We start from the raw sequence: 24,047 nt of genomic DNA on the forward strand, positions 1-24,047 counted from the left end.
ATATGAGGGTAGAACTGACTATGACAGTGAGTACAGGTGTTTTAACATATGAGGGTAGAACTGTAGAACTGAGTATGACAGTGAGTACAGGTGTTTTAACATATGAGGGTAGAACTGACTATGACAGTGAGTACAGGTGTTTAACATATGAGGGTAGAACTGACTATGACAGTGAGTACAGGTGTTTTAACATATGAGGGTAGAACTGACTATGACAGTGAGTACAGGTGTTTAACATATGAGGGTAGAACTGACTATGACAGTGAGTACAGGTGTTTTAACATATGAGGGTAGAACTGACTATGACAGTGAGTACAGGTGTTTTAACATATGAGGGTAGAACTGACTATGACAGTGAGTACAGGTGTTTTAACATATGAGGGTAGAACTGACTATGACAGTGAGTACAGGTGTTTTAACATATGAGGGTAGAACTGACTATGACAGTGAGTACAGGTGTTTTAACATATGAGGGTAGAACTGACTATAACAGTGAGTACAGGTGTTTAACATATGAGGGTAGAACTGAGTATGACAGTGAGTACAGGTGTTTAACATATGAGGGTAGAACTGACTATGACAGTGAGTACAGGTGTTTTAACATATGAGGGTAGAACTGACTATGACAGTGAGTACAGGTGTTTAACATATGAGGGTAGAACTGACTATGACAGTGAGTACAGGTGTTTTAACATATGAGGGTAGAACTGACTATGACAGTGAGTACAGGTGTTTTAACATATGAGGGTAGAACTGACTATGACAGTGAGTACAGGTGCTTTAACATATGAGGGTAGAACTGTAGAACTGACTATGACAGTGAGTACAGGTGTTTTAACATATGAGGGTAGAACTGTAGAACTGACTATAACAGTGAGTACAGGTGATGTAACATATGAGGGTAGAACTGACTATGACAGTGAGTACAGGTGTTTTAACATATGAGGGTAGAACTGTAGAACTGACTATAACAGTGAGTACAGGTGATGTAACATATGAGGGTAGAACTGACTATGACAGTGAGTACAGGTGTTTTAACATATGAGGGTAGAACTGACTATGACAGTGAGTACAGGTGATGTAACATATGAGGGTAGAACTGTAGAACTGACTATGACAGTGAGTACAGGTGTTTAACATATGAGGGTAGAACTGTAGAACTGACTATAACAGTGAGTACAGGTGTTTTAACATATGAGGGTAGAACTGTAGAACTGACTATAACAGTGAGTACAGGTGTTTAACATATGCGGGTAGAACTGACTATGACAGTGAGTACAGGTGTTTAACATATGAGGGTAGAACTGTAGAACTGACTATAACAGTGAGTACAGGTGTTTTAACATATGAGGGTAGAACTGTAGAACTGACTATAACAGTGAGTACAGGTGTTTTAACATATGAGGGTAGAACTGTAGAACTGACTATAACAGTGAGTACAGGTGTTTAACATATGAGGGTAGAACTGTAGAACTGACTATAACAGTGAGTACAGGTGTTTAACATATGAGGGTAGAACTGTAGAACTGACTATAACAGTGAGTACAGGTGTTTCAACATATGAGGGTAGAACTGTAGAACTGACTATAACAGTGAGTACAGGTGTTTAACATATGAGGGTAGAACTGACTATGACAGTGAGTACAGGTGTTTAACATATGAGGGTAGAACTGTAGAACTGACTATAACAGTGAGTACAGGTGTTTAACATATGAGGGTAGAACTGTAGAACTGACTATAACAGTGAGTACAGGTGTTTAACATATGAGGGTAGAACTGACTATGACAGTGAGTACAGGTGTTTAACATATGAGGGTAGAACTGTAGAACTGACTATAACAGTGAGTACAGGTGTTTAACATATGAGGGTAGAACTGTAGAACTGACTATAACAGTGAGTACAGGTGTTTAACATATGAGGGTAGAACTGACTATGACAGTGAGTACAGGTGTTTAACATATGAGGGTAGAACTGTAGAACTGACTATAACAGTGAGTACAGGTGTTTTAACATATGAGGGTAGAACTGACTATAACAGTGAGTACAGGTGTTTTAACATATGAGGGTAGAACTGACTATGACAGTGAGTACAGGTGTTTTAACATATGAGGGTAGAACTGTAGAACTGAGTATGACAGTGAGTACAGGTGTTTTAACATATGAGGGTAGAACTGACTATGACAGTGAGTACAGGTGTTTTAACATGAGGCTAGAACTGTAGAACTGAGTATGACAGTGAGTACAGGTGTTTTAACATATGAGGGTAGAACTGACTATGACAGTGAGTACAGGTGTTTTAACATATGAGGGTAGAACTGACTATGACAGTGAGTACAGGTGTTTTAACATATGAGGGTAGAACTGTAGAACTGAGTATGACAGTGAGTACAGGTGTTTTAACATATGAGGGTAGAACTGACTATGACAGTGAGTACAGGTGTTTAACATATGAGGGTAGAACTGACTATGACAGTGAGTACAGGTGTTTTAACATATGAGGGTAGAACTGACTATGACAGTGAGTACAGGTGTTTAACATATGAGGGTAGAACTGACTATGACAGTGAGTACAGGTGTTTTAACATATGAGGGTAGAACTGACTATGACAGTGAGTACAGGTGATGTAACATATGAGGGTAGAACTGACTATGACAGTGAGTACAGGTGTTTTAACATATGAGGGTAGAACTGACTATGACAGTGAGTACAGGTGTTTTAACATATGAGGGTAGAACTGACTATGACAGTGAGTACAGGTGTTTTAACATATGAGGGTAGAACTGACTATAACAGTGAGTACAGGTGTTTAACATATGAGGGTAGAACTGAGTATGACAGTGAGTACAGGTGTTTAACATATGAGGGTAGAACTGACTATGACAGTGAGTACAGGTGTTTTAACATATGAGGGTAGAACTGACTATGACAGTGAGTACAGGTGTTTAACATATGAGGGTAGAACTGACTATGACAGTGAGTACAGGTGTTTTAACATATGAGGGTAGAACTGACTATGACAGTGAGTACAGGTGTTTTAACATATGAGGGTAGAACTGACTATGACAGTGAGTACAGGTGCTTTAACATATGAGGGTAGAACTGTAGAACTGACTATGACAGTGAGTACAGGTGTTTTAACATATGAGGGTAGAACTGACTATGACAGTGAGTACAGGTGTTTAACATATGAGGGTAGAACTGACTATGACAGTGAGTACAGGTGTTTTAACATATGAGGGTAGAACTGACTATGACAGTGAGTACAGGTGTTTTAACATATGAGGGTAGAACTGACTATGACAGTGAGTACAGGTGTTTTAACATATGAGGGTAGAACTGACTATGACAGTGAGTACAGGTGTTTTAACATATGAGGGTAGAACTGACTATGACAGTGAGTACAGGTGTTTTAACATATGAGGGTAGAACTGACTATAACAGTGAGTACAGGTGTTTAACATAGGAGGGTAGAACTGAGTATGACAGTGAGTACAGGTGTTTAACATATGAGGGTAGAACTGACTATGACAGTGAGTACAGGTGTTTTAACATATGAGGGTAGAACTGACTATGACAGTGAGTACAGGTGTTTAACATATGAGGGTAGAACTGACTATGACAGTGAGTACAGGTGTTTTAACATATGAGGGTAGAACTGACTATGACAGTGAGTACAGGTGTTTTAACATATGAGGGTAGAACTGACTATGACAGTGAGTACAGGTGCTTTAACATATGAGGGTAGAACTGTAGAACTGACTATGACAGTGAGTACAGGTGTTTTAACATATGAGGGTAGAACTGTAGAACTGACTATAACAGTGAGTACAGGTGATGTAACATATGAGGGTAGAACTGACTATGACAGTGAGTACAGGTGTTTTAACATATGAGGGTAGAACTGTAGAACTGACTATAACAGTGAGTACAGGTGATGTAACATATGAGGGTAGAACTGACTATGACAGTGAGTACAGGTGTTTTAACATATGAGGGTAGAACTGACTATGACAGTGAGTACAGGTGATGTAACATATGAGGGTAGAACTGTAGAACTGACTATGACAGTGAGTACAGGTGATGTAACATATGAGGGTAGAACTGTAGAACTGACTATGACAGTGAGTACAGGTGTTTTAACATATGAGGGTAGAACTGACTATGACAGTGAGTACAGGTGATGTAACATATGAGGGTAGAACTGACTATGACAGTGAGTACAGGTGTTTTAACATATGAGGGTAGAACTGTAGAACTGACTATAACAGTGAGTACAGGTGATGTAACATATGAGGGTAGAACTGACTATGACAGTGAGTACAGGTGATGTAACATATGAGGGTAGAACTGTAGAACTGACTATAACAGTGAGAACAGGTGATGTAACATATGAGGGTAGAACTGACTATGACAGTGAGTACAGGTGTTTTAACATATGAGGGTAGAACTGACTATAACAGTGAGTACAGGTGATGTAACATATGGGGGTAGAACTGTAGAACTGACTATGACAGTGAGTACAGGTGATGTAACATATGAGGGTAGAACTGTAGAACTGACTATGACAGTGAGTACAGGTGTTTAACATATGAGGGTAAAAGTGGTCCTACACTTCTCTAACCGTCCTCTTACCTGTGAGCTGAGCTGTCCTGAACTACCAGCAGAAGTTAACGACAACGTTTGAGACGAGTCAAGGGAGAGGAAGGAGCTGGAGAGAAGGGCGTCGTCGAAGGAGGATTTGGGCCTGAGTTGGAAAGAGGACTTGTATGAGGCAGTGGGAATACCTGAGAAAGAGGGAGAAACATGGGAAACAGAGGGGAAGTTGGGAAGGGGGACAGAGAGTCAGTTAGGGTCCTTGTCTACAATCCTACTTCTCTGATCTCTAATTTCTCTGATAGATCATTCTGGTTCATCTTCCAGATTAGGAAGCTCAGGAAGAGATATACAGTCATGATTAGAAAGTCTCATCTGTTTGTGAAATCTTCACTACTGTATTGGTGATTGTATGTATGGAATGTAATGAATGTTGGATTGTTGTTTAATCATAATAGGGTCACCTGGATACATCATGAATACACATTATAAAAGAGGGGTCTGCTGAATGTTATTATGAAGTCAGTTGAATGTTCTTTCTGGTTAGACCTACACTGAACTGTGATGGTGATGTATAGATTGATGTACATTCTGGTTATGTTACCTCTAGTGTAATCTCTCTGTAAATTCTCTGCCAGATCATCCAGCTTCATCTCCCTCAGGATCCAGAGTGTGATCTCCACAGCTCTCTCAGGGCCGTATCTCTTCACCATATGATCCACTGTGTCCTGTCTGTCAGTGTTCTCCAGCTGTCTCTCTGGAATGGGAGGAAAGCCAAACAGCTGGCCACTAGTCAGGTGAGACTGAAATGTCTTCAGCTGTTCTTCAGTGAGCTCCTCCAGAGTGGTCAGCAGCAGAGCTGGAACATCCAACATCAAGGGTCTCTAAAATAACAAAGATGATAAGAGAATAGAAATACTGACTACTGAAATAAAATAAAGAACATGAATATGTAATTACAACAGCTCTTAAACCAACAGTTTAAATAAAATCAATAAAATAAAAATGTGGTTTGTTCATGATGACATTTGACCTCTCAGACATGACCTCTAGTGTTACCTTCATGAACCTCATCTCCTTCTTCAGCCTAGAGATCTCAGTCTCCAGACGGCGACGCTTCTCTCCAGACGGGGTCAACCTGGACACAGGAAACAGTCACACACTGTTCTGTTCCCCTACACCACCACCACATGCTGTGGTCACTACACTGTTCTGTTCCCCTACACCACCACCACATGCTGTGGTCACTACACTGTTCTGTTCCCTACACCACCACCACATGCTGTGGTCACTACACTGTTCTGTTCCCCTACACCACCACCACATGCTGTGGTCACTACACTGTTCTGTTCCCCTACACCACCACCACATGCTGTGGTCACTACACTGTTCTGTTCCCCTACACCACCACTACATGCTGTGGTCACTACACTGTTCTGTTCCCCTACACCACCACCACATGCTGTGGTCACTACACTGTTCTGTTCCCCTACACCACCACATGCTGTGGTCACTACACTGTTCTGGTCCCCTACACCACCACATGCTGTGGTCACTACACTGTTCTGTTCCCTACACCACCACCACATGCTGTGGTCACTACACTGTTCTGTTCCCCTACACCACCACCACATGCTGTGGTCACTACACTGTTCTGTTCCCCTACACCACCATCACATGCTGTGGTCACTACACTGTTCTGTTCCCCTACACCACCACCACATGCTGTGGTCACTACACTGTTCTGTTCCCCTACACCACCACCACATGCTGTGGTCACTACACTGCTCTGTTCCCCTACACCACCACCACATGCTGTGGTCACTACACTGTTCTGTTCCCTACACCACCACCACATGCTGTGGTCACTACACTGTTCTGTTCCCCTACACCACCACCACATGCTGTGGTCACTACACTGTTCTGTTCCCCTACACCACCACCACATGCTGTGGTCACCACACTGTTCTGTTCCCTACACCACCACCACATGCTGTGGTCACTACACTGTTCTGTTCCCCTACACCACCACCACATGCTGTGGTCACTACACTGTTCTGGTCCCCTACACCACCACCACATGCTGTGGTCACTACACTGTTCTGTTCCCCTACACCACCACCACATGCTGTGGTCACTACACTGTTCTGTTCCCCTACACCACCACCACATGCTGTGGTCACTACACTGTTCTGTTCCCCTACACCACCACCACATGCTGGGGTCACTACACTGTTCTGTTCCCCTACACCACCACCACATGCTGTGGTCACTACACTGTTCTGTTCCCCTACACCACCACCACATGCTGTGGTCACTACACTGTTCTGTTCCCCTACACCACCACCACATGCTGTGGTCACTACACTGTTCTGTTCCCCTACATGCTGTGGTCACTACACTGTTCTGTTCCCCTACACCACCACTACATGCTGTGGTCACTACACTGTTCTGTTCCCCTACACCACCACCACATGCTGTGGTCACTACACTGTTCTGTTCCCCTACACCAACACTACATGCTGTGGTCACTACACTGTTCTGTTCCCCTACACCACCACTACATGCTGTGGTCACTACACTGTTCTGTTCCCCTACACCACCACCACATGCTGTGGTCACTACACTGTTCTGTTCCCCTACACCACCACCACATGCTGTGGTCACTACACTGTTCTGTTCCCCTACATGCTGTGGTCACTACACTGTTCTGTTCCCCTACACCACCACTACATGCTGTGGTCACTACACTGTTCTGTTCCCCTACACCACCACCACATGCTGTGGTCACTACACTGTTCTGTTCCCCTACACCAACACTACATGCTGTGGTCACTACACTGTTCTGTTCCCCTACACCACCACTACATGCTGTGGTCACTACACTGTTCTGTTCCCCTACACCACCACCACATGCTGTGGTCACTACACTGTTCTGTTCCCCTACACCACCACCACATGCTGTGGTCACTACACTGTTCTGTTCCCCTACACCACCACTACATGCTGTGGTCACTACACTGTTCTGTTCCCCTACACCACCACCACATGCTGTGGTCACTACACTGTTCTGTTCCCCTACACCACCACCACATGCTGTGGTCACTTCACTTCTACATTCATTTCACTCAGTTCATGAGGATGATGCAATAGAGGTATAGAAGAGATGTTAGAGGGTCAATTCACCACTTTTAAAGTTGATTATCTCTCCAGCACCAGACCAGTAGACTCAGATATTCAATGTTACCAGTATCTATAGCAAATAAATCAAATGTATTTTATACATCCTTTTTATATCAACTGATGTCACAAAGAGCTATACAGAAACCCAGCCCAAAACCCCAAGCAGCAGGCAATACAGAGGCAGAAGCACAGTGACTGGGAAGAAACCTAGAGAGGAACCAGGCTCTGAGAGGTGTCCAGTCCTCTTCTTTACCGGTAGTGTCACGTTCTGACCATAGTTCTTGTGTGTTTTACTTGTTTTAGTGTTGGTCAGGACATGAGCTGGGTGGGCATTCTATGTTGTGTGTCTAGTTTGTCTGTTTCTATGTTTGGCCGAATATGGTTCTCAATCAGAGGCAGGTGTTTTGTGTTGTCTCTGATTGGGAATCATATTTAGGTGGCTTGTTTTGTGTTGGGGTTTGTGGGTGGTTGTTTCCTGTCTTTGTGCTCGTTTCACCAGAGAGGTGAAAAGAGGACTCTTCAGACGAAGAGGTGGAAGGCTGCGGTTACAGGTAGAGAACAGACTAATACAGAATGTGAATTACACCTGGGGGGTCTCTATTATGATTAATGATAAAAATGTCATTTAATTTATGACCTTTTTAACGTGGCATGAACACAACCAGTCATGATGCTTTCATCTGATTGTCAAACAAATCCCTTCTAAAAGTAGGCTCCCTGTAACATGTTGATCCACTCCTAAATAATTACACCATTTAAACAGTGGACTGCATGTATACTGACACCATCTAAACAGTGGACTGCATGTATACTGACACCATCTAAACAGTGGACTGCATGTATACTGACACCATCTAAACAGTGGACTGCATGTATACTGGCACCATCTAAACAGTGGACTGCATGTATACTGACACCATCTAAACAGTGGACTGCATGTATACTGGCACCATCTAAACAGTGGACTGCATGTATACTGGCACCATCTAAACAGTGGACTGCATGTATACTGACACCATCTAAACAGTGGACTGCATGTATACTGACACCATCTAAACAGTGGACTGCATGTATACTGACACCATCTAAACAGTGGACTGCATGTATACTGGCACCATCTAAACAGTGGACTGCATGTATACTGACACCATCTAAACAGTGGACTGCATGTATACTGACACCATCTAAACAGTGGACTGCATGTATACTGACACCATCTAAACAGTGGACTGCATGTATACTGGCACCCTCTAAACAGTGGACTGCATGTATACTGACACCATCTAAACAGTGGACTGCATGTATACTGACACCATCTAAACAGTGGACTGCATGTATACTGGCACCATCTAAACAGTAGACTGCATGTTTACTGGCACCATCTAAACAGTGGACTGCATGTATACTGGCACCATCTAAACAGTGGACTGCATGTATACTGACACCATCTAAACAGTGGACTGCATGTATACTGGCACCATCTAAACAGCGGACTGCATGTATACTGACACCATCTAAACAGTGGACTGCATGTATACTGGCACCATCTAAACAGTGGACTGCATGTTTCCTGGCACCATCTAAACAGTGGACTGCATGTATACTGACACCATCTAAACAGTGGACTGCATGTATACTGACACCATCCAAACAGTGGACTGCATGTATACTGGCACCATCTAAACAGTGGACTGCATGTATACTGACACCATCTAAACAGTGGACTGCATGTATACTGACACCATCTAAACAGTGGACTGCATGTATACTGGCACCATCTAAACAGTAGACTGCATGTATACTGGCACCATCTAAACAGTAGACTGCATGTATACTGACACCATCTAAACAGTGGACTGCATGTATACTGACACCATCTAAACAGTGGACTGCATGTATACTGACACCATCTAAACAGTGGACTGCATGTATACTGACACCATCTAAACAGTGGACTGCATGTATACTGACACCATCTAAACAGTGGACTGCATGTATACTGACACCATCTAAACAGTGGATTGCATGTATACTGGCACCATCTAAACAGTGGACTGCATGTATACTGGCACCATCTAAACAGTGGACTGCATGTATACTGACACCATCTAAACAGTGGACTGCATGTATACTGACACCATCTAAACAGTGGACTGCATGTATACTGACACCATCTAAACAGTGGACTGCATGTATACTGACACCATCTAAACAGCGGACTGCATGTATACTGACACCATCTAAACAGTGGACTGCATGTATACTGACACCATCTAAACAGTGGACTGCATGTATACTGACACCATCTAAACAGTGGACTGCATGTATACTGGCACCATCTAAACAGTGGACTGCATGTATACTGGCACCATCTAAACAGTGGACTGCATGTATACTGGCACCATCTAAACAGTGGACTGCATGTATACTGACACCATCTAAACAGTGGACTGCATGTATACTGACACCATCTAAACAGTGGACTGCATGTATACTGACACCATCTAAACAGTGGACTGCATGTATACTGACACCATCTAAACAGTGGACTGCATGTATACTGACACCATCTAAACAGTGGACTGCATGTATACTGACACCATCTAAACAGTGGACTGCATGTATACTGACACCATCTAAACAGTGGACTGCATGTATACTGGCACCATCTAAACAGTGGACTGCATGTATACTGACACCATCTAAACAGTGGACTGCATGTATACTGACACCATGTGATGAATAAAACTAGACATCTGTTATAAAACACCATAAAGAGTGAATAATGACATGCAGCGACTGCCATTAATTGATGCTTCTTGATGACAAATGTGCTTTTTTGGGGGGAAATCTGAAGTGGGACTGAAACTGTCCCAGGAACAACTGGATCGTCACCCTAACACACACGCTGTCAATTTACTAGACTAGACTACAATGTGTATTACCATGAACTTCTAATAGGCCGACCAGTAACCGGTGATGTAGTGGTAAGAAAATAGATGGGTGTCACGTTCCTGACCTGTTTTCTGTTAGTTTTTATGTGTTAGTTGGTCAGGACGTGAGTTTGGGTGGGCAGTCTATGTTTTCTGTTTCTATGTTGGTTAATGGGTACCTAATATGGTTCTCAATTAGAGGCAGGTGGTTTTCATCTCCTCTGATTGAGAATCATATTAAGGTAGGTGTTGTCACATTGTTTGTGGTGGGTGGTTGTTTCCTGTCTCTGTGTCTGTACTCTGCACCAGATAGGACTGTCTCGGGCTTTCACGTTTGTTATTTTGTTATTTGTTAATGTTCACAGTTTATATTATTATTAAACATGTTGAACAATAACCGCGCTGCATTTTGGTCCTCTCCTTCACCCCTGGAAGAAAGCCGTTACAGAACCACCCACCATACCAGAACCAAGCAGCGTGAGTTTGAACAGCGGACAAGTAACCAGGACTCGTGGACATGGGAGGATGTATTGGACGGCAAGGGTTGCTACACATGGGAGGAGATCCGAGCTGGAAGAGATCGCCTTCCATGGGAACAGCTGGAGGCGATTAGGAGAGCGGAGGCAACCGGAGAGCGGAACCGCAGTTATGAAGGTATGCGGCTAGCAAGGAAGCCCGAGAAGAAACCCCAAAAATTTCTTGGGGGGGGAGCTAAGAGGTAGTGGGCCAAGGGCAGGTAGGAGACCTGCGCCCACTTCCCATGCTTACCGTGGAGAGCGGGAGTACGGGCAGACACCGTGTTACGCAGTAGAGCGCACGGTGTCTCCTGTACGTGTGCATAGCCCGGTGCGGGTTATTCCACCTCCCCGCACTGGTAGGGCTAGATTGAGCATTGAGCCAAGTGCCATGAAGCCGGCTCTACATATCTGGCCACCAGTGCGTCTCCTTGGGCCGGCTTACATGGCACCAGCCTTACGCATGGTGTCCCCGGTTCGCCTACATAGCCCGGTGCGGGTTATTCCACCTCCCCGCACTGGTCGGGCGACGGGGAGTATTCAACCAGGTAAGGTTGGGCAGGCTCGGTGCTCAAGGGAGCCAGTACGCCTGCACGGTCCGGTATTTCCGGCGCCACCTTCCCGCCCCAGCCTAGTACCACCAGTGCCTACACCACGCACCAGGCTTCCAGTGCGTTTCCAGAGCCCTGTTCCTCCTCCACGCACTCTTCCTATGGTGCGTGTCTCCAGCCCAGTGCCTCCAGTTCCGGCACCACGCACCAAGCCTCATGTGCGTCTCCAGAGCCCTGTACACACTGTTCCTTCTCCCCGTACTCGCCCTGATGTGCGTGCCCTCAGCCCGGTGCCACCAGTGCCGGTACCACGCACCAGGCCCATAGTACGTTTTGAGAATCCAGTGTGCCCTGTCCCTGCTCCCCGCACTAGCCTGAAGTTGCGTGTCCTTAGCCCGGTGCCTCCAGTTCCGGCACCACGCACCAGGCCTACAGTGCGCCTCATCCGGCCTGAGCCATCCGTCTCCCCAGCGCCATCTGAGCCATCCGTCTCCCCAGCGCCATCTGAGCCATCCGTCTCCCCAGCGCCATCTGAGCCATCCGTCTCCCCAGCGCCATCTGAGCCATCCGTCTCCCCAGCGCCATCTGAGCCATCCGTCTCCCCAGCGCCATCTGAGCCATCCGTCTCCACAGCGCCATCTGAGCCATCTGTCTCCACAGCGCCATCTGAGCCATCCGTCTGCCCAGTGCCGTCTGAGCCATCTGTCTGTCCTGAGCCATTAGAGCCGCCCGTCTGTCCCGAGCCGTCAGAGCCGTTCGTCAGTCAGGAGCCGCTAGAGCCATTCGTCAGTCAGGATCTGCCAGAGCCGCCAACCAGACAGGATCTGCCAGAGCAGCCAACCAGACAGGATCTGCCAGAGCCGCCAACCAGACAGGATCTGCCAGAGCCGCCAACCAGACAGGATCTGCCAGAGCCGCCAACCAGACAGGATCTGCCAGAGCCGCCAACCAGACAGGATCTGCCAGAGCCGCCAACCAGACAGGATCTGCCAGAGCCGCCAACCAGACAGGATCTGCCAGAGCCGCCAACCAGACAGGAGCAGCTAGAGCCGTCAGCAAGCCATGAGCGTCCAGAGCCGTCAGCCAGCCATGAGCGTCCAGAGCCGTCAGCCAGCCATGAGCGTCCAGAGCCGTCAGCCAGCCATGAGCGTCCAGAGCCGTCAGCCAGCCATGAGCGTCCAGAGCCGTCAGCCAGCCATGAGCGTCCAGAGCCGTCAGCCAGCCATGAGCGTCCAGAGCCGTCAGCCAGCCATGAGCGTCCAGAGCCGTCAGCCAGCCATGAGCGTCCAGAGCCGTCAGCCAGCCATGAGCGTCCAGAGCCGTCAGCCAGCCATGAGCGTCCAGAGCCGTCAGCCAGCCATGAGCGTCCAGAGCCGTCAGCTAGCCATGAGCGTCCAGAGCCGTCAGCCAGCCATGAGCTGCCCCTCAGCCCAGAGCTGCTATTTATCCAGAACTGCCCCTCAGTCCGGAGCTGTCTCTCTGTCCTGAGCTACCTCTTTATCCTGACCTACCTCTCTGTCATGAGCTACCTCTCTGTCATGAGCTACCTCTCTGTCATGAGCTACCTCTCTGTCATGAGCTACCTCTCTGTCATGAGCTACCTCTCTGTCATGAGCTACCTTATCCCGGTGCTGCCCCTTATCTTGAGGTTACTCGTTAAAGTAAGTGGGTGTAATAGGAGGGTGGTCATTCTAAGGGGGAAACGTAAGCTGGGATTGACTATGGTGGGGTGGGGACCTCGCCCAGAGCCTGAGCCACCACCGTGGTCAGATGCCCACCCAGACCCTCCCCTGGACTTTGTGCTGGTGCGCCCGGAGTTCGCACCTTAAGGGGGGGGGTTATGTCACGTTCCTGACCTGTTTTCTGTTAGTTTTTATGTGTTAGTTGGTCAGGACGTGAGTGTGGGTGGGCAGTCTATGTTTTCTGTTTCTATGTTGGTTAATGGGTACCTGATATGGTTCTCAATTAGAGGCAGGTGGTTTTCATCTCCTCTGATTGAGAATCATATTAAGGTAGGTGTTTTCACATGGTTTGTGGTGGGTGGTTGTTTCCTGTCTCTGTGTCTGTACTCTGCACCAGATAGGACTGTCTCGGCTTTCACGTTTGTTATTTTGTTATTTGTTAATGTTCACAGTTTATATTATTATTAAACATGTTGAACAATAACCGCGCTGCATTTTGGTCCTCTCCTTCACCTCTGGAAGAAAGCCGTTACAATGGGTAAACTCTGATAGCCGGTCGCAGTGAAAAGAGTAACGCTCCTAATACTTTCAATGCATTTATCTGAAAAAGGTGGGTCAACTGTGTTTACCCTCCACTAGACCTACACCACTGCTGGTAGCCTACACTCTCAGACGAGGCAATTTTACACACATCAACACACGCAGAACAGGTAGCCTACATTCAACATAATACATGAGTTGAATCAAAACATGTTTACACCCTAGTTCATGAGTTGTCCATAATTCATGAATGTTTGGAGTCTTCACAGATCATGTGACATAAAACACTACCTTTCTTTCCTTACATTAATTACATTTGACAGTTTTATTTGTCATTATTAAGAATTGAAGACATTATTTTGTTTTTGTGTGCCCATGACAACTGTTTTCACAGTGAAACATAATTCAATATTATGTAGGCATAGTTACACTGACAGTGTATTTTCAGAGATCAAGATAGAGGATTATTACATTATTTAAATTCAATGTTCTAATTCAATTGTTAAATTATTAATAATGACAAATTAAACTGTCATTAATGGATCGCGGGAAAAGAGCAGGAATAGGTTTTTGTAGGCTACAGTCCAAGCTACGTCTTCCAATGGTGCGACTGCTGTCAGTATCAAACTTGAATAAACGCTGCGAGGTAAGGATGACGGCGATACGGATATCACTTAATATTGATCTACATAGCGCATGGATGTGAATCACACTGCTGCTCTCTCATTTACCTTATGGATTGTGGTTGTTGTGGATGGATGTTCACAAATCTAAATGTGTATTTGAACCCAATAATGGTTGAATTCAAGAAGTTCAAGCTGAAAAATACACTCTTGCAACAGCTGCATAGTGCGGATCCCAGCCTATGGAATAAAAGTTGGACTTTTTTTGCTAAAACTTTTGATAGGCTTAAAGGGCCAATCTGTAGTTGCTACATCCATTTTTGGACTTATAAATTATAAATACAGTACCAGTCAAATGTTTGGTCACACCTACTCATTCAAGGGTTTTTCTTTATTTTGACTATTTTCTACATTGTAGAATAATAGTGAAGACATCAAAACTATGAAATAACACAGAAGGAATCATGTAGTGAACAAATCAAAATATATTTTGTATTTGAGATTCTTCAAAGTAGCGACCCTTTGCCTTGATGACAGCTTTGCACACTCTTGGTAAAACATGCCATTCCATGAGAACAGCATTTATTTTTCAACTCAAATCAATGAGCCCAATCAGTCCTCCATGACAACAATATCATAGACAACAGAGTAGGCTGGCTAAGTCCTTAGTTTTGGGGTCATGCTCAGATCAAACAATTGGCTAATCTATACTTCCATATTTCCAAGTCCTATTCTTGAACATCAAGGGGTATAACATTATTGGAATGACTGGAATCCTGATGGACTTTGGTTTTTAATGTAAAGATATAATTGAATAGTTTTATTATATTGGGTTGAAAGTGATGGGTTATAAGAAGCCTACATAACCAACCCATAAAGTCAAATGTAACATCCATATATGGCCAGCTATGTACACTTTAACATTGATTTATCCTGCAATAGATGTCGTTCAATTGGTCACATGCATTTTTGTCTTCTTCTAATGTCTCTTAAGGGGAAAGTAATCTAAAAGTAACGGAATGTAATCAGATTACGTTACTGAGTTTGGGTAATCCGAAAGTTACGTTACTGATGACCATTTTGGACAGGTAACTTGTAACTGTAACGGATCATATTTAGAAAGTAATCTACCCAACCCTGACGGTTTATTTGAGCTCCCCCATAATTCGCACCCATGACTAATTTCCTCTATGTTCACTCACATTCCAGAAGAGGTGCTGGGAAATTCGCTGGAAGGCTCTTCACTCTCCTCCCCTGCTGGCTTCCTTTCCTTCTCAGAGGCAGCTAACTCCTACACACACACACACACACACCACACACAATCTGTCTTGACTGAAGTATTTTCTATTGAGGACCACATTGAGGGTCTAGGCGTGTAATAAAACTTAATGGATGAGATAGTCATTGTTGAGAACACTATGTCTCTTGACAACATCTCTTGATTGAAATCTCAACAGTTTACCAGTTAACGTTACAAAGTAAATCATAAACGATTTCCGCTTTATTCGCTACTTCGAATGACGTGCCAAGTGCTAGCTATGAATTAATATGATATTACTGCGTTATGAATTCATAGCAAGATTAGAATATATAGTTCATAGGCCTACAATAAAATGTCTATTACATCACATCTTCTTGCATTTAATCATGTAAATCACTTTTTCCGATACTTTGATCGAGTCAATCTCGCACTTCCATGTTGCTGTAAGTGAAATTTCCAAATCAAATCAAATCAAATCAAATTTTATTAGTCACATACACATGGTTAGCAGATGTTAATGCGAGTGTAGCGAAATGCTTGTGCTTCTAGTTCCGACAATGCAGTAATAACAACAAGTAATCTAACCTAACAATTCCACAACTACTACCTTATACACACAAGTGTAAAGGGATAAAGAATATGTACATAAAGATATATGAATGAGTGATGGTACAGAACGGCATAGGCAAGATGCAGTAGATGGTATAGAGTACGGTATATACATATGAGATGAGTACTGTAGGGTATGTAAACATAAAGTGGCATAGTTTAAAGTGGCTAGTGGTACATGTATTACATAAAGATGGCAAGATGCAGTAGATGATATAGAGTACAGTATATACATATACATATGAGATGGGTAATTTGAAACGGATACAATGTAGCCTACTTAACTGTATCGACAAACTTTTCAGGGTCGTTTACAGATAAAATAGCAACATACTAAGTTTCCTTTCCAAACTATAAACAAACTTTTCAGGGACGTTTACAGATAAAATAGCAACATACTAAGTTTCCTTTCCAAACTATAAACAAACTTTTCAGGGACGTTTACAGATAAAATAGCAACATACTAAGTTTCCTTTCCAAACTATATTGTCTTACTTTTGATGAGTCCATTTTCAGACACTCCAGGCGCAGCCAGCCGACTGTAAAATAATGAAGCCTTGTGGCAGAGCGCTACCGTTTCCTTTCGTTTTGAGCAGCCCAGCCCATCCCATGACACATCCTACCTATAGGTCTCTAGTAGTGCGTCGCCCTCTTGTGGATAAACTGACACCAAACCAAAATAGGTGTGAGAGTCAGTCAAGAGACCATGGTTAAACCTTTCTAATCGAGCTGCGAAGTCGATATAACATCTCTGATATGATCTTGTTCTTTATGTTTCCAGTTGGACCACAGGTTGTATTTGTAATAAAATAATATTTTGACTCTTGGCTTTGTAGGATTTATTTAAGATATGAAGAATGCATACAATATATATGTTTCCTGCGTATACCCTCCTGATTCAGGGAATCCTCCAACAGGGATTTTGGGAAAACGAGGGAATTTATTAAAATATTCAGCAATTTTGCAACCCTATGTAGGACACTTATCCCTATCTCTAGGGCCCCCTGGTGGTTCAGCGGGACATTACACTGTAATGTGTGATGATGGGAAGAGGTGGAAGAGGTGGAGGAAGAGGAAGAGGAGGAGGAGCCATGGGCATGTGATGCTGTGAGGGAGGAATGCGAGAGAGATATAGATATTGTTGCGTCAAAAAACAGAACACTCAAAACATGAGCACAATGTTAGCTCTTCCTTTAAAGAACTCCAGGCCTCAAGAGGGCACGGGTGGAACTAAAAAATTGAGCCAGGATTTCTGGAGGGACTACTTTTACATGCGCACCTGGCAGATAAGCATGGGTATAAAATGTTTGGTCCTCAACATACACACAGCTCATTGTTCAACCCTAAAGACGCAACTGGTATGTAATGTTTGGAATTATTTATTATGTTGCATGCAGTGCTTAGCACAATTTACATGTTTAACTCTGGTAGGAGTGGTGACTTCTTTTGTTGTGGATATTTTCTGACTGCAGAAGTAATTGCTAGAAGTGCTAGATTAAATTGTTTAAACGTTTACTTTATTCAAAGCCATGCTTTGTTGCTGTGTCATGCATTGTTTGTGTAAAATAATGCATGTTTATTCTCTGTTTAAGGTTATCAACCTATTCCTATTCCTTATTCCTCTGTCATTCAACTACTCTATTCAACAAATCAACATATTCAGCAAATGGCATCAACACCATAATAAAACACTGGAAAGGAATTGAGTTGTCCCTTTGCATCCTTCACGGGTTGAGCAAGCCGTTTTCAAGCATGTTCAATTGTAGAAATTAATGATAGCATAAATGTAAATGTTTGCATTTGTAGCATGAAGTGAGTTGATGACTTCGTGTTTGTGGGGTGGATATGAATTGACGGGAAAATGTAAATATACACTGAACAAAAATATAAATACAACATGTAAAGTGTTGGTCCCATGTTTCATGAACTGAAATAAAAGATCCCAGAAGTGTTCCAGATGCACAAAAAGCTTATTTCTCTCAAATGTTGTGTATAAATTTGTTAACACCCATGTTAGTGAGCACTTCTCAATTGCCAAGATAATCAATCCACCTGTCGGGTGTGACATATCAAGAAGCTGATTAAACAGCATTATCATTACACAGGTGCACCTTGTGCTAGGGACAATAAAAGGCCACTCAAATGTGTAGTTTTGTCCCAAAATATAATGTCCCAAGTTGAGGGAGTGTGCAATTGGCATGCTGACTGCAGGTGTGTTCACCAGAGCTGTTGCCAGATAATTTAATGTTAACTTCTCTACCAAAAGCCACCTCCAATGTCATTATAAAGAATTTGGCAGTACGTCCAACCGGCCTCACAACCACCGACAACATATAACCACCAGCCCAGGACTTCCACATCCGGCTTCAGCTGCGGGATCATCAGAGACCAGCCAACTGGACAGGGTATGAAACTGAGGAGTATTTCTGTCTGTAATTAAGCCCTTTTGTGGGGAAAATCTCCTTCTGATTGGCTGGGCCTGGCTCCCAAGTGGGTGGGCCTATTCCCTCCCAAGCCCACCCATGGCTGCGCCCCTGCCCAATCGTGAAATCCATAGATTAGAGTCTAATTTATTGATTTGAATTGACCGATTCCGTAATATGAACTAACTCAGTAAATTTGTTGAAATTGTTGCGTTTATATTTTTGTTCAGTATAGATTAATGCAATTGAAAAACACTATCTGATATTTTATACACCAGGGTTGTGCTCAAATCTGCATTTTAGAATAGACTCCAATTCAACTCATGAGTTGAAATTAGAATTCAATTGGCAACACCCCACAGGACGTAGAATAAGAATTTGAGTGACAGGAAGTATATATGAATTTAGTGCAATTCAAATGTCACTCAGTCACAGAACATGCGAGTTTAATTGAATCTGACAGCTCACACTTCCAGATACCAAAGAATATATCACTTTTCTCTGGAAACAATATTCATATACTCTATTAACCTTAGTGCTTAGAATAGACCAGGGTTTCCAAAACTCGGTCCTGGGCGTTAGTTGTGGCGTGTCTTTACTATCATTAAATGAAGACTTAGTTTTTATCAAAGATTCTCTGTAATTAGTATTACGCGATTAAACTGATTAATCATGTAACTGTAATTAACTAGGAAGTCGGGGCACCAAGGAAAATATTCAGATTACAAAGTTTTAATTTTCCTAATACAACTTTCAGATATTTTAATATTTGATCAATTAGTCTTCTGATTATTTAATTATTCTTTACCTCATGTTAGTCTCATTCCAAACGTCGTAAATTGTTGGTTATCTGCACGAACCCAGTCTTCACTATGAGTCATCCATACATCAATTGTCTTAAATCATTTATTTACTAACTAAGTAATCAAAGAAATACACAAACAAACAAGTAGATATGGTTACAAGGAAATGATAGGGGAATGTGCCCTAGTGGGCTAAACCGGCATGGCGGCTTGGTGTACAAAAGGGAAGTGGGGGTCGACTGAGAAGACAACACACAGTTGATAATTATAACAATTGAAATGCTAATCCTTTGCACATGAAAGCTCACTCATTCGGGAATAATTGCAATCAATATATATATTTACGCTCAGTGTGTCATCAGGATCTCTGTTGGAAAGTTTGTTTCTGTTGGAGAGTTTGTCCACCCTCTCTGTCTCTGTCGTGGTTAGAATGAATAGTTCAGAGTAACATTCAGCAATGTAGGAATGGATGTTTCGGCGGTTGTCGGTCCTCGCATTCACGGGTACATAATTCCTAGCTGCAGACTAGTAATTAGTATCAAAGATTTGTTCTTATTCTCTCGGTATCGATAGTCCCAGAGTTTAACCACGTGGTCTGGTTAAGAATTCAGCAATGGGCTCAAACCTTAGCACTCTCGTAATTGAGAGAAGCCTGGTCTCTACACAAACCTTAGCACTCTCGTAATTGAGAGAAGCCTGGTCTCTACACAAACCTTAGCCCTCTCGTAATTGAGAGAAGCTTGGTCTCTACACAAACCTTAGCCCTCTCGTAATTGAGAGAAGCCTGGTCTCTACACAAACCTTAGCCCTCTCGTAATTGAGAGAAGCCTGGTCTCTACACAAACCTTAGCCCTCTCGTAATTGAGAGAAGCATGGTCTCTATTCAAACCTTAGCCCTCTCGTAATTGAGAGAAGCATGGTCTCTATTCAAACCTTAGCCCTCTCGTAATTGAGAGAAGCCTGGTCTCTACACAAACCTTAGCCCTCTCGTAATTGAGAGAAGCATGGTCTCTATTCAAACCTTAGCCCTCTCGTAATTGAGAGAAGCCTGGTCTCTACACAAACCTTAGCCCTCTCGTAATTGAGAGAAGGTCTAAAGAGTGGGAAACACAGGTGGGTGTTTTATTCGGGACATAGAAAAGGGCTGTCCCATGACGCCAGGTCATGTCTGTGCTCCTGGGGGCTGGCCAATGACTTAGTGAAACTTTAAACAGAAATACAATCTCTCACATTAACAACATTACATAGCATCACATCATTTCACAAACAGTTTTCATCTTCACTCATTCATTTTATACAACAATTAGATGTAAGCCTATTAAAACTTCTTAAGACTAGGGGGCGGTATTTTAACTTTTGGATAAAAATGTACCCATTTGAAACTGCCTATTTCTCAGCCCCCGAAACTAGAATATGCATATAATTGTCAGATTAGGATAGACAACACTCTAAAGTTTCCAAAACTGTCTTAATATTGTCTGTGAGTTAAACAGAACTGATATTGCAAGCGAATACCGGAGGATAATCCAATCAGGATTATCCTCCTGATTATCCTCCTGATTATCCTCCTCTGGATAATCCAATCCAATCAGGAATTTATGACCTGCCTAACAGAGCCTGGAGAATAGAGAGAGGGGGATGGTGCAGAGAGAGAGGGGGATGGTGCAGAGAGAGAGGGGGATGGTGCAGAGAGAGAGGGGGATGGTGCAGAGAGAGAGGGAGATGGTGCAGAGAGAGAGGGGGATGGTGCAGGGAGAGAGGGGGATGGTGCAGAGAGAGAGGGAGATGGTGCAGAGAGAGAGGGGGATGGTGCAGAGAGAGAGGGGGATGGTGCAGAGAGAGAGGGAGATGGTGCAGAGAGAGAGGGGGATGGTGCAGAGAGAGAGGGGGATGGTGCAGAGAGAGAGGGGGATGGTGCAGAGAGAGAGGGGGATGGTGCAGAGAGAGAGGGGGATGGTGCAGAGAGAGAGGGGGATGGTGCAGAGAGAGAGGGGGATGGTGCAGAGAGAGAGGGGGATGGTGCAGAGAGAGAGGGGGATGGTGCAGAGAGAGAGGGAGATGGTGCAGAGAGAGAGGGGGATGGTGCAGAGAGAGAGGGGGATGGTGCAGAGAGAGAGGGGGATGGTGCAGAGAGAGAGGGGGATGGTGCAGAGAGAGAGGGGGATGGTGCAGAGAGAGAGGGGGATGGTGCAGAGAGAGAGGGGGATGGTGCAGAGAGAGAGGGAGATGGTGCAGAGAGAGAGGGAGATGGTGCAGAGAGAGAGGGAGATGGTGCAGAGAGAGAGGGGGATGGTGCAGAGAGAGAGGGGGATGGTGCAGAGAGAGAGGGAGATGGTGCAGAGAGAGAGGGGGATGGTGCAGAGAGAGAGGGGGATGGTGCAGAGAGAGAGGGGGATGGTGCAGAGAGAGAGGGGGATGGTGCAGAGAGAGGGGGATGGTGCAGAGAGAGAGGGGGATGGTGCAGAGAGAGAGGGGGATGGTGCAGAGAGAGAGGGGGATGGTGCAGAGAGAGAGGGGGATGGTGCAGAGAGAGAGGGGGATGGTGCAGAGAGAGAGGGGGATGGTGCAGAGAGAGAGGGAGATGGTGCAGAGAGAGAGGGGGATGGTGCAGAGAGAGAGGGGGATGGTGCAGAGAGAGAGGGGGATGGTGCAGAGAGAGAGGGAGATGGTGCAGAGAGAGAGGGGGATGGTGCAGAGAGAGAGGGGGATGGTGCAGAGAGAGAGGGGGATGGTGCAGAGAGAGAGGGGGATGGTGCAGAGAGAGAGGGGGATGGTGCAGAGAGAGAGGGGGATGGTGCAGAGAGAGAGGGGGATGGTGCAGAGAGAGAGGGGGATGGTGCAGAGAGAGAGGGGGATGGTGCTCGCTGTATCCAAAGAGGGCAACGTCATGACAGTTGGATACTAATACATCGAACTTGCCAGGCAGTATTATTAACTATCTGCTATCTAACTAACCAATGTTTATTGACTTGATTATTCACATAATCCTTATCTAAGTGGTATAGTCGTTGTGCGTTTCAATGGATTTCAGAGCATTGTCTCATGCAGAATAACTGATGAATTTACGAATGCTCAACACCCGTTGAATATGACCAGTGTCAGCAAATAAGAAAACGCTTAATAAATTGTTGCCAGCAGCACAGTTACAGTCGCCAACGCTCTGGATAACATAAAAACAGCCTAACCAGCTCTGCTATGGCCAGTAAAATGGTCAGAGTGATGTGTTCTCTCATTTGTGACTGAAAGTAGCTAGCCAACGTTAGCCAGTTAGCTTGGTTGCTTGACAGCCGCAGTTGTCGTTGAACGCTCGGATCCCTTGTACTCCTTGGCCAGAGCGTCTAGTGTGCACACTGAGCGCTCTTAGAACGAAATGCTCTGAATTTACAAACTGACAACGCTCTGGATTTACAAACATCCAGAGCGCACTCTGGCACTGCAGATTGAATTTACGAACACACATGAAATTGTAAAATGTTTAGCTTGTCATTTGTTATGCTAACAAGCTAGCAAGAGGTTACATAGCAACAGTGGCAGGTAGCCTAGTGGTTAGAGCATTGGGTCAGTAACCGAAAGGTTGCTAGATCAAATCCCCGAACTGACACGGTAAAAATCTGTCATTCTACCCCTAAACAAGGCAGTTAACCCACTGTTCCTAGGCTGTCTTTGTAAATAAGATTTTGTTCTTAAGTCTCACATGTTGTTGTTTCCTGAGACCTGTCCAAGATGATTCAACATTCACCATGTTCCAGATAGAAATTCAATCAAATTGTAGTCTGTAGCCAGTGTACCAGAGTAACACAGGTAGGTTGTCTGGTAGACAGTAGCCCTGATCTTGTAGTCTGCAGCCAGTGTACCAGAGTAACACAGGTAGGTTGTCTGGTAGACAGTAGCCCTGATCTTGTAGTCTGCAGCCAGTGTACCAGAGTAACACAGGTAGGTTGTCTGGTAGACAGTAGCCCTGATCTTGTAGTCTGTATCCAGTCTACCAGAGTAACACAGGTAGGTTGTCTGGTAGACAGTAGCCCTGATCTTGTAGTCTGCAGCCAGTGTACCAGAGTAACACAGGTAGGTTGTCTGGTAGACAGTAGCCCTGATCTTGTAGTCTGCAGCCAGTGTACCAGAGTAACACAGGTATGTTGTATGGTAGACAGTAGCCCTGATCTTGTAGTCTGCAGCCAGTCTACCAGAGTACCACAGGTAGGTTGTCTGGTAGACAGTAGCCCTGATCTTGTAGTCTGCAGCCAGTGTACCAGAGTAACACAGGTATGTTGTATGGTAGACAGTAGCCCTGATCTTGTAGTCTGCAGCCAGTGTACCAGAGTACCACAG

The 24,047-nt window shown here is 44.4% G+C and overlaps 1 protein-coding gene and 1 long non-coding RNA gene across 2 annotated transcripts in view; one reads left to right on the top strand and one right to left on the bottom strand.

Moving 5' to 3' along the window:
- Window positions 1-17,511, bottom strand: part of LOC139545501 (uncharacterized) — an 88,203-nt gene extending 70,692 nt beyond the window's left edge. The window contains exons 1-5 of the mRNA XM_071353350.1: window positions 16,988-17,511; window positions 15,825-15,913; window positions 5,655-5,733; window positions 5,200-5,479; window positions 4,635-4,786 (exon numbers count right to left, since the gene is read on the bottom strand). Of these exons, the coding sequence (XP_071209451.1) occupies window positions 4,635-4,786; window positions 5,200-5,479; window positions 5,655-5,733; window positions 15,825-15,913; window positions 16,988-17,002 (615 nt within the window). The 5' untranslated portion in view covers window positions 17,003-17,511. The remainder of the gene's footprint in view (window positions 1-4,634; window positions 4,787-5,199; window positions 5,480-5,654; window positions 5,734-15,824; window positions 15,914-16,987) is intronic.
- A 141-nt stretch (window positions 17,512-17,652) lies between these two features.
- Window positions 17,653-18,194, top strand: LOC139551546 (uncharacterized). The gene is made up of 2 exons (XR_011670293.1): window positions 17,653-17,850; window positions 18,085-18,194. It is a non-coding gene; the product is annotated as an uncharacterized lncRNA (long non-coding RNA).
- Window positions 18,195-24,047: the final 5,853 nt, after the last annotated feature.

The sequence above is a fragment of the Salvelinus alpinus genome, chromosome 2 (genome assembly GCF_045679555.1).
Source record: "Salvelinus alpinus chromosome 2, SLU_Salpinus.1, whole genome shotgun sequence".
Classification (NCBI taxonomy): domain Eukaryota; kingdom Metazoa; phylum Chordata; class Actinopteri; order Salmoniformes; family Salmonidae; genus Salvelinus; species Salvelinus alpinus.